At 42.2% G+C, this 12,415-nt stretch overlaps 2 protein-coding genes across 22 annotated transcripts in view; one reads left to right on the top strand and one right to left on the bottom strand.

Annotated features, from left to right (window-relative positions):
• Positions 1-12,415, bottom strand: part of LOC142160072 (uncharacterized) — a 1,559,230-nt gene that overhangs the window by 790,511 nt on the left and 756,304 nt on the right. For 19 of the 20 annotated variants that reach the window (XM_075214958.1, XM_075214960.1, XM_075214959.1 and 16 more), the window contains 3 exons: positions 4,054-4,151; positions 3,784-3,895; positions 1,258-1,476 (listed from right to left, as the gene is read on the bottom strand). In XM_075214958.1, the coding sequence (XP_075071059.1) occupies positions 1,258-1,476; positions 3,784-3,895; positions 4,054-4,151 (429 nt within the window). Of the gene's footprint in view, positions 1-1,257; positions 1,477-3,783; positions 3,896-4,053; positions 4,152-4,668; positions 4,736-4,856; positions 5,049-10,052; positions 10,188-12,288; positions 12,359-12,415 lie in introns of those variants that run through there. The other variant, XM_075214970.1, reaches the window with a different exon arrangement.
• LOC142160082 (uncharacterized) overlaps positions 1-12,415 on the top strand; it is a 215,803-nt gene that overhangs the window by 78,970 nt on the left and 124,418 nt on the right. The gene's annotated exons all lie outside the window — the stretch shown is intronic.

Raw genomic sequence — 12,415 nt, 5'->3', positions numbered from 1 at the left:
ATGTGATGCTCCAATGGGACTCAAGTGCAAGTATCTGAATTCCCACCATAATGTAATAGTGTCCCAGGTCGTCCAAATTATATCTCCAGCCCATGTCCAGGATTAAATAATACTTGGGACCCTATATAACAATGTAGTATGTTATTATTAATGTGGAGAGTGACGCCGATCTGAAATAAGCCCCACATAAGCAATCTGATCCAGTCTTAGGTTGATGACACACTTTGCACCTATGTCTGTGAATTATAATTAAGTTATAACATGTTAAAATCAGTGATGTCAATATAACTATGAGTATACAATCTATAAATGTGTGCATGGATATTATTACAACCAACAATTATAAAACACACGTCTTTAATCATATATACAGCACTGCAATTGCTTCAGGTTCATCAGCTTATGTAAACTGCTTTACTGGTTTGTGAGTTCTCTGATGTCTAACAAGAGCTGATTTTTGCACAAAACATTTCCCACACTCAGAACATGGAAATGGCTTCTCACCTGTGTGAAATTTATGATGTTTATTAAGATCTGATTTGTGTGTAAAACATTTCCCACACTCAGAACATGAAAATGGTTTTAAACCTGAGTGAGTTCTCTGATGTTCAACAACAACTGATTTATGTGCAAAACGTTTCCCACATTCAGAGAATGGAAATGGCTTCTCACCAGTGTGAATTCTCCTATGTTCAATAAGAACTGATTTATATGTAAAACATTTGCCACACTCAGAACATGGAAAGGGTTGCTCACCTGTGTGAATTCTCTGATGTATTACAAGATTTGATTTCTTTGTAAAACATTTCCCACATTCAGAGCATGGAAATGGCTTTTCACCTGTATGAGTTCTGTGATGTATTACAAGATGTGATTTCTTTGTAAAACATTTCCCACACTCAGAACATGGAAATGGTTTCTCACCTGTGTGAATTCTCCTATGTTCAATAAGAACTGATTTATATGTAAAACATTTTCCCTACTCAGAACATGTAAAAAGCTTCTCACCTGTGTGAGTTCTCTTATGGTGACCAAGATCTGATTTTTCGGTAAAACATTTCACATCCTCACAACATGGGAATGGCTTCTCACCTGTATGGATCTTATGTTTATTAAGATCTGATTTGTGTGTAAAACATTTCCCACACTCAGAACATGAAAATGGTTTTAAACCTGAGTGAGTTCTCTGATGTTCAACAAGAACTGATTTATGTGCAAAACATTTCCCACACTAAGAACATGGAAATGGCTTCTCACCTGTGTGAGCTGTACTATGTGTAACAATATCTGAGTTATCAGGCGAACATTCTTCATAATTAGAGGGATCAGACGACATATCTACACTGTGAAGTACGGGTCGAATATTTAGGGTAATGGGATTTTCTCCTGGACAATCTCGTGTGCTGCTGTTATCTTCTATTTTAAAATATGGAGCCAAAATGACCTCCAAGTTCTTCCTGATATTGCGTCCATCTTCTGGAAATAAAATAAATGTATGGAAATGGACTTAATGCTTTACACTCAGAAGCACATTTTTATAACATTAGTGAGTTCAATATGTTTAGTTGTTTAATTTCACTTTACAAACTATGAACACTATTACTATTATAAATGTACAAATAACAAATATGACTCTTTTATTGAACACATAAAACATTGGCTTAAATGTAACTGTATTACAGAGTGCACTGCGCAGACCCAGGCACCGTGACTTACAGATTACATGACCACAATGGACATCTCCACCCAAAATGCTGACTTTGGTGAATAGTATTTCTCAACCATACACAGTGCTCAGCCATAATCATAAATCAGGAAGCATCATTAGCCTCTGACTGTTCATCCAGACACTCTCCTCACACCATTACTGGAGCCTTGGAAGAAGGGGCTAAATTAGCAACAAGTCCTATTCATGGGTTTATACTACTCAATGTTCTCCAGGTACACGCTCCTCTGGTAAACCTCAGTTTAGCATAGACCTGTGGCCAGAGTCATACTACTAATTTAGGCCAAAGCAGTAGAGCAAATAAAGAAATAGCAACACAAAATGATGACAGTATAGAGCGGAGGAGAGAGTTAGTACAGAGTAGGAGAAGACAGTAGATCCCAGATAGGCAACAGGAGAAAACAGAAGAAAGCATTAGGGCAGAGCAGGATACAGAGACGGATCAGCAGATGGAGAACATCTGTACATAGCATCAAAGCACAGATCGGAGATTGTAAGCTTCAGGGCAGGGCCTCCTTACCTCTCTGTCTGTATTACCCAGCATTGTTTTATTACTGTGTTTGTCCCCAATTGTAAAGTGCTACAGAATTTGCTGGTGGTATATGACTAAATGTTCGATGAGGGTGGTTACTGTGCAATGGCCTGTGTTTTGTTATAGTTCTGTGTGTGTGTGAGAAGGTGGAGATTGAATGAAGTGTGTGTTGGAATGGGGGAGGGGTGAGGGGATTCACCTGCTACTTGCTTTAGTATTGTAGTGTTAGTATACACATACTGAAAATCACATATTCAACTACTATTACAGAAACAATATAATGGGTACTATCATATGTGGTAGTGAAAAAAAAGATCAAGGGTAATGTCGCACACAGTCTCATCCCAATGATCAGTGATGGAATCACCATGGTGACGTCCTTTATACCGATGTATGAGTATCACCCGAGAGTGTGGGGAGGAGACTGGTCAGATCTCTGGGCTGGTAGCACAATGATATGGTGTGAGGAGGAGAGCAGGAGTCTAATAGGGGCTGATGGCTCCTGATGTATGAGAATCACCAGAGTGTGAGGAGGAGACTGGTCAGATCTCTGGGCTGGTAGCACAATGATATGATGTGAGGAGGAGAGCAGGAGTCTAATAGGGGCTGATGGCTCCTGATGTATGAGAATCACCAGAGTGTGAGGAGGAGACTGGTCAGATCTCTGGGCTGGTAGCACAATGATATGATGTGAGGAGGAGAGCAGGAGTCTAATAGGGGCTGATGGCTCCTGATGTATGAGAATCACCAGAGAGTGTGGGGAGGAGACTGGTCAGATCTCTGGGCTGGTAGCGCAATGATATGATGTGAGGAGGAGAGCAGGAGTCTAATAGGGGCTGATGGCTCCTTATGTATGAGAATCCCCAGAGAGTGTGGGGAGGAGACTGGTCAGATCTCTGGGCTGGTAGTACAATGATATGATGTGAGGAGGAGAGCAGGAGTCTAATAGGGGCTGATGGCTCCTGATGTATGAGAATCACCAGAGAGTGTGGGGAGGAGACTGGTCAGATCTCTGGGCTGGTAGCACAATGATATGATGTGAGGAGGAGAGCAGGAGTCTAATAGGGGCTGATGGCTCCTGATGTATGAGAATCCCCAGAGAGTGTGGGGAGGAGACTGGTCAGATCTCTGGGCTGGTAGCACAATGATATGATGTGAGGAGCAGAGCAGGGGGTAAATGTATCAATATGCGGGTTCTTCAACACCCGCGTGTTCAGCCTCTTCCGCGATTAAATTTCAAGCGGCGCTGCATTGTAAAGGGTTAACTTCCCTTTACAATGCAGCGCCGCTTGAAATGTAATCGCGGAAGAGGCTGAACACGCGAGTGTTGAAGAACCCGCATATTGATACATTTACCCCCAGGAGTCTGATAGGGGCTGATGGCTCCTGACTCCCCCCCTCCCTGGGCAGATACATTTCCTCATTAGCTTGCATTGACAGAGGAGGGTGTAGAATAAGAGATTGTTGTAGTGACTGAACAAGGAGAATATGTGACTCTTTTCTGTAATAAATGATTATTACTGACCTGTGCTGATATCTGTAGGGATTTCCTCCTCCTTACACTGCTGATCACCCCTCACATACGTCTCTTCTTCTCCCTCTGTATCTTCTACCTTAATATCAGTCAGATCTTCACCCTAATTAAACCACAAACAATAAAATAACACTTTAATAATGTCTGATGTAATTCATTTATTAAATAGTAGAATAGCAGTGTGTAAGACACAGAGATTCTCTCCAGATTATATACTGAAAAGTCACTTTGGTATTTGGCGAGACCCTAAATCCCATCTACCTGATACTCCTGTGGGATACTGTGATTTTCCTCTGTACAATCCTGTGAATAAAGAGGACGAGGACATCTCTCTGGGGTATTTCTGTTACTGGATCCATCTGTAGAAGACACACAGTGACTGAATACATTGTTTATATGTGATTATCAGAAAATATGTGTATCTAGTTTGCCATCAAAGCTCTGTTTTGCAACAAATGTTACCAGACACCCCAGTGTCTGGTAACAGGAGGTCTGCAAAGTCTTCACCTGTGGCCGCCATAGCCGGGAGCTCCCAATCTCACTATCTGTTGCAGAGAATGAGACTGAAAGGGAGCAGTGACTTCCACATCACATGACCTCCCTGCACAAGGATGGAAGGCCAGGCAGCATACCAGAGTCGGAGGAAGGAGTGCAGTGCGCTCTCCCACCTTCCTCTGCGGGCTCCATCTTTAAAAGTCAGTGGGGAAGGTGTGAGCAGACATGTGGGGAAGTGTAAAACGCAGGTGGGGAGGTCTGATGTGCATGTGGGTGCATTTTGTGGTAAGTGTGAGTCCGAGGACATGTGGAGCATTTTGGAATGAGTGATGCAGCACATGCGGCCCTTGAAGAATGTCAAGTTGCCCATCAATGTCTTACCCAGTGATGTGAGGGTCCGGTGATTCTCCATCATCACATCCTTGTGTCCTTCTAAATACTCCCCCTCCTGCATGGAGAAATAGACTGACATCATCCACTTTATAGGAACCCGACACACACAATGATACAGTCATCACCCAGACACATCCCCTGGTGTTACTGTATAATGTCCCATTCCCAGCAGTCACCTCTCCAGTCAGCAGCTGAATGATCTTGTTGGTCAGTTCCAGGATCTTCTGGTCATTGTCTCTCTCATGTATCAGTGAGTGAGGTGGAGGCACCGTGATGGGGCTCTGGGTCCTGCTCAGTCCTCCTGACACACAGGGATGGCTGCTGGGTGTCTCACTATCACCAGATGTCTTCTTCACCACTGTGTAATCCTGTGTATTGAGGGAGACATCAATAAAAAGGTAAATTAAACTCCACCTATATGGAGTAATTGTGTAAGGAGATAATTGTGTATAATATACAAGGGTAGATTGCACAAATACAACCCGTATTCTATCTGTGAGCGTTTCCTATACATTGGAGAGTATACAGCACATCTCCTGCAGCCACTGACTTTTTAGTTTTAGTGATAGAAACAAAAAACAACATACTGGGAGCTATGTAATATATCCCAATCTGTGATTGTAGGACTGATACTTATATCTGAGACCGTCTACCTGCTGCTCAGTTACATCTCTGCAGATGAGATGACTGAGGCAGAGCAGAAAGTACCAAACAGAGAACTGACCAATCCCGTGAGCCAGAGAGCAGAGGATCATGGGAAGAATACACTTTATATATAGAAGGAAACATTATAAGGTCACTACTAAACTATGTGTATAGTGTGGACATAGAGCTGTGCACATAGGATCTATTGTGAATAAATATAGACAGGAAAAAATATGAAACTAAAATAAAACTTTTATTAAAATAAACTTTACGTAGAATATCAGCGTGAAAATGTTATAGATGCTCCGGTGTAAAAGAAAATGCCCTGTGTGACACCTACAGTCATGGCCAAAAGTTTTGAGAATGACACAAATATTATTTTTTACAAAGTCTTCTGCCTCAGTTTTTATGATAGAAATTTGCATGTACTCCAGAATGTCACGAAGAGTGATCAGATGAATTGCAATCAATTTCAAAGTCCCTCTTTTCCATGACAATGAACTTTATCCCAAAAACAACATTTCCAGTTGATTTCAGCCCTGCCACAAAAATACTGTCCGACATCAGGTCAGTGATTCTATCGATAACACAGGTGAGAGTGCTGACGAGGACAAGGCTGAAGATCACTCTGTCATCCTGATTGAGTTAGAATAACAGACTGGAAGCTTTAAAAGGAGGGTGGTGCTTGAAATCAGTGTTCTTCCTCTGTTAACCATGGTTACCTGCAAGGAAACACGTGCAGTCATCATTGCTTTGCACAAAAAGGGCTTAACAGGCAAGGATATTGCTGGTAGTAATATTGCACCTAAATCAACCATTTATCGGATCATCAAGAACGTCAAGGAGAGAGGTTCAATAGTTGTGAAGAAAGCTTCAGGGCGTCCAAGAACGTCCAGAAAGCGCCAAGACCGTCTCCTAAAGTTGATTCAGCTGCAGGATCGGGGCACCACCAGTGCAGAGCTTGCTCAGGAATGGCAGCAGGCAGGTGTGAGTGCATCTGAACGCACAGTGAGGCAAAGACTTTTGGAGGATGGCCTGGTGTCAAGAAAGCCAGCAAAGAAGCCACTTCTCTCCAGGAAAAACATCAGGGACAGACTGATATTTTACAAAAGGTACAGGGATTGGACTGCTGACGACTGGGGTAAAGTCATTTTCTCTGATGAATCACCTTTCAGATTGTTTGGGGCATCTAGAAAAATGCTAATCCGGAGAACGAAAAGTGAGCACTACCATCAGTCCTGTGTCACGCCAACAGTAAAGTATCCTGAGACCATTCATGTGTGGGGCTGCTTCACAGCCAAGGGAGTGGACTCACTCACAATTTTACCTAAGAATACAGCCATGAATAACGAATGGTATCAAAACATCCTCCAAGAGCAACTTCTCCCAACCATCCAAGAACAGTTTGGTGACTAACAATGCCTTTTCCAGCATGATGGAGCACCTTGTCATAAGGCAAAAGTGATAACTGAGTGGCTCGGGGATCAAAACATCGAAATTGTGGGTCCATGGCCAGGAAACTTCCCAGACCTTAATCCCATTGAGAACTTGTGGTCAATCCTCAAGAGGCGGGTGGACAAACAAAAACCCACAAATTCTGACAAACTCCAAGCAATGATTAGGCAAGAATGGGCGGCCATCTGTCAGTATGTGACCCAGAAGTTGATTGGCAGCATGCCAGGGCGAATTGCAGAGGTCTTCAAAACGAATTGTCAACACTGCAAATATTGACTTTTGCATAAACTTAATGTAGAAGTCAATGAAAGTCTTTGATACTTATCAAATGCTTGTAATTTTACTTCAGTATAACATAGCAACATCTGACAAAGGTCTAATAAAACACTGAAGCAGCAAACTGTGTGAAAACCAATACTTGTGTCACTCTCAAAATTTTTTGCCATGAATGTACAAGGTGATATCACCGTATATTCCTAATGAGACCTAAAACAAGCCAGATGCTTTAAAAATTATAGTAAAATTGTTTCCATAGAGGATCTGACAAAATGGGCACAAATTATATTGCCGAATACACCTACATTTACACTCCTGATACACAAAGTAGTTCAAAAATACGTTCTAGTACTTCAACAAAGCTGGGGTCATGTAGAATGGGCCTCTCTGAAACTAGAAAGACAAGAGTCTTTAAGGGCTGGAGTCACGGGGGGTGGAGTTACTCTCCCCAAATCCCTCACTTCTCCAGTCATATCCCTGTTATATTACTACAGATAACAGTGATATCACAGACTCCCTCACCTCTCCGGTCATATCCTGTTATATTACTACAGATAACAGTGATATCACAGACTCCCTCACCTCTCCAGTCATATCCCTGTTATATTACTACAGATAACAGTGATGTCACAGACTCCCTCACCTCTCCAGCCATATCCTGTTATATTACTACAGATAACAGTGATATCACAGACTCCCTCACCTCTCCAGTCATATCCTGTTATATTACTACAGATAACAGTGATGTCACAGACTCCCTCACCTCTCCAGTCATATCCCTGTTATATTACTACAGATAACAGTGATGTCACAGACTCCCTCACCTCTCCAGTCATATCCCTGTTATATTACTACAGATAACAGTGATGTCACAGACTCCCTCACCTCTCCAGTCATATCCCTGTTATATTACTACAGATAACAGTGATATCACAGACTCCCTCACCTCTCCAGCCATATCCTGTTATATTACTACAGATAACAGTGATATCACAGACTCCCTCACCTCTCCAGTCATATCCTGTTATATTACTACAGATAACAGTGATGTCACAGACTCCCTCACCTCTCCAGTCATATCCCTGTTATATTACTACAGATAACAGTGATGTCACAGACTCCCTCACCTCTCCAGTCATATCCTGTTATATTACTACAGATAACAGTGATGTCACAGACTCCCTCACCTCTCCAGTCATATCCCTGTTATATTACTACAGATAACAGTGATGTCACAGACTCCTCCCCTCTCCAGTCATATCCTGTTATATTACTACAGATAACAGTGATGTCACAGACTCCCTCACCTCTCCAGTCATATCCTGTTATATTACTACAGATAACAGTGATGTCACAGACTCCCTCACCTCTCCAGTCATATCCCTGTTATATTACTACAGATAACAGTGATGTCACAGACTCCCTCACCTCTCCAGTCATATCCTGTTATATTACTACAGATAACAGTGATATCACAGACTCCCTCACCTCTCCAGCCATATCCTGTTATATTACTACAGATAACAGTGATATCACAGACTCCCTCACCTCTCCAGCCATATCCTGTTATATTACTACAGATAACAGTGATGTCACAGACTCCCTCACCTCTCCCGTCATATCCTGTTATATTACTACAGATAACAGTGATGTCACAGACTCCCTCACCTCTCCAGTCATATCCTGTTATATTACTACAGATAACAGTGATGTCACAGACTCCCTCACCTCTCCAGTCATATCCTGTTATATTACTACAGATAACAGTGATGTCACAGACTCCCTCACCTCTCCAGTCATATCCCTGTTATATTACTACAGATAACAGTGATGTCACAGACTCCCTCACCTCTCCAGTCATATCCTGTTATATTACTACAGATAACAGTGATGTCACAGACTCCCTCACCTCTCCAGTCATATCCTGTTATATTACTACAGATAACAGTGATGTCACAGACTCCCTCACCTCTCCAGTCATATCCTGTTATATTACTACAGATAACAGTGATGTCACAGACTCCCTCACATCTCCAGTCATATCCCTGTTATATTACTACAGATAACAGTGATGTCACAGACTCCCTCACCTCTCCAGTCATATCCCTGTTATATTACTACAGATAACAGTTATGTCACAGACTCCTCATCTCTCCAGTCATATCCCTGTTATATTACTACAGATAACAGTGATATCACAGACTCCCTCACCTCTCCAGTCATATCCTGTTATATTACTACAGATAACAGTGATGTCACAGACTCCCTCACCTCTCCAGTCATATCCCTGTTATATTACTACAGATAACAGTGATGTCACAGACTCCCTCACCTCTCCAGTCATATCCTGTTATATTACTACAGATAACAGTGATGTCACAGACTTCCTCACCTCTCCAGTCATATCCTGTTATATTACTACAGATAACAGTGATGTCACAGACTCCCTCACTTCTCCAGTCATATCCCTGTTATATTACTACAGATAACAGTGATGTCACAGACTCCCTCACCTCTCCAGTCATATCCTGTTATATTACTACAGATAACAGTGATATCACAGACTCCCTCACTTCTCCAGTCATATCCCTGTTATATTACTACAGATAACAGTGATGTCACAGACTCCCTCACCTCTCCAGTTATATCCCTGTTATATTACTACAGATAACAGTGATGTCACAGACTCCCTCACCTCTCCAGTCATATCCTGTTATATTACTACAGATAACAGTGATGTCACAGACTCCCTCACCTCTCCAGTCATATCCCTGTTATATTACTACAGATAACAGTGATGTCACAGACTCCCTCACCTCTCCAGTCATATCCTGTTATATTACTACAGATAACAGTGATGTCACAGACTCCCCCACCTCTCCAGTCATATCCTGTTATATTACTACAGATAACAGTGATGTCACAGACTCCCTCACCTCTCCAGTCATATCCTGTTATATTACTACAGATAACAGTGATATCACAGGGTTACTCACCTCACCAGTCAGCAGGCAGATGATCTCCAGGGTGATATTTAATATCCTCTCAGTCACATGACTCCTGTCCTTGTTCATCCTCAGTTAATCAGTAACGTCTAATAAAGACTCTCTGGTTCCTAATAGCTCAGTTGCCTAGTTATAGATATAATAATTATTAATAAATAGCACAATAATTAAACATTGGTGACCAATTTTTCCCGAGTCATACAGACCTGATCAGTGTTTCTCAGAAGTTTCTCTGATCCAGTTTCATAAGACCGCTCAGACACCCTTCACGCACTGCGTATTACTTAAGGTTAAACCACCACTACGTATGGCCAGGAGACTTGGTCCTCGCTGATATCTCTTTGGTGGGAGATCCTCAACTTGAAACTGTTACAAACACATTAATTATGGATGTTTGGGATTCTTTATCTTTGTTTAAATTTCATTACAGAAATTAAGGGATAATTTCCTTAACCAGATTTATATCAAATGTAAATGTTTCCCCACTGATTAGGTAAGATATTTCCTCACGCCAGATGCCTCACTCCCCAGCCATCTTCTCCTTCACTACTCAATTCACCCTCAGTAACCAAGGATGAAATCTGTGCACTCATATCACCCTACTTGTCTGCTCCCTCTCCCCCACTGCATGCCCCCTCTAACTCACCTCTTCAACCTGTCTCTATCCACTGTCATATATCTATTAATCCTAAAGAAACTAACTGTTGCCTGAGCCTCTTTCTCCAACTACCTCCCTATTTCTCTCCTCTATATCTCCAAACGTTTTGAACAACTCGTGTACAATCACCAATCTTTCTCTCCTCGACTATCTCAATCAGACTTCTACCCCCAACATTCCACTGAAACAAAAGTGATTTATGATCTACTTACAACAAAGTTTAAGGGTCACTTCTCCATACTTATCTCCAAGAACTCTCTACTGCTTTTGGCATTGTTGACCACCCTCTTCTCCAGCACACCTTTCACTCTTGTGGACTTTGTGACACAGTTCTGTGCAGGTTCTATTCCTACCTTTCGATCCGCCCCTTCAGTGTCACTTCCTCCCCTCCACTCCTCTGATTCTCTTGAGGACCCACAGGGCTCGGTGTTCAGCGTTCTGCTTTTCTCTTTTGATTATTCAGCCTCTAGTAAGACCTCAATACTGTTGACACCCAAATCTATCTCTCCGCCCTTGATCTCTCCCCTTCTAACTCCCCCAGGGTGGCTACTACTCTTTCAAAGACATAAAATCACAACATAATATATACATATGAGGAGAGCACAAGCTAGGCGACCGAGAAGGGAGGTTTTCCTGGAAGAATTAACCTTTATTTGAACATGCCTGGAGCAGAGAGCATACTGGAACTTTACAATCGTGTGCAGCCATTAAATAAAAGTGATAAGCTGCCCAGATTAGAGAGGCTAAGAATTGAGGTGGTGACCTGGGGGATTTGTTATTTTCAGATACTTTTTTGCTGAAAAGCACGTTAATGTTGAAACTCTGAGTATGGCGGGTGAAGAACCTTATTTGACACTTAAACACTAGACATTAAGACTTCATAATATTCTTGATGATACTCAGAAGTCGGGTGCTCTTTTAACTCACAAAAGGATGTAAGTGTACTGTAGAGGAATGACCTCTGACCATTCCATATAGGCATAAATTAACCATTCATCTGAATAAGTGATTTCTCCTATGCATGACCCCACAATGATGTCATCAGGTGGAAGTGGACTGGTCCTATGCATGCCCCCACAATGATGTCATCAGGTGGGGGTGGTCATGAGACTACAGGAGGGATTCTCAGTAATAGCCACTGTACTCCCCTCCACTCACTAAAAGCCTAGACCCACTCAGCATTGGAACAATCCTCTAAGGAGGGGGGGTCACCAATGACCGGGCCCCCACACCTAGGGTCTACCAGCCTAATGCTTAATAGCACTGGGCCCCTCCTGGTACCCCTGGCCGGTGGTACCAGGGTACTTATGCCCCCATTAGTAATAAGATAAATATTACTGACATCATTATTAATAAAATGATAATTATTGCCCCTGTAGACATAAAACAAGTAGTTCCTCCAGTTACTGTAATGTAATAATTATTAATAACATATTAATATGTCTGGAAATGTCCTCTGGACTGAACCATTTACTTGTTACAATAACCAGACCCCAGAGTCTGCTCCTCCTGCAGTACAGGAGGAGGAAGTAATAATAACCTGTAGTATAATAATATTACATCCATTACCTGCTGCCAGAAACATCTACTCTCCACTTCCTCCTGTTTAACGGTGACCCGGAAGTTACTGATGCACACAACATTCGGTCATCTGGACAGCATATGCCGGAAGTCATGTGGAACGCACAGGCCGGAA

Source organism: Mixophyes fleayi, chromosome 6, assembly GCF_038048845.1.
Source record: "Mixophyes fleayi isolate aMixFle1 chromosome 6, aMixFle1.hap1, whole genome shotgun sequence".
Taxonomy (NCBI): domain Eukaryota; kingdom Metazoa; phylum Chordata; class Amphibia; order Anura; family Limnodynastidae; genus Mixophyes; species Mixophyes fleayi.
The sequence above is the reverse complement of the archived record's forward strand: the minus strand, read 5'-3'. Positions and strand labels throughout refer to the sequence as shown.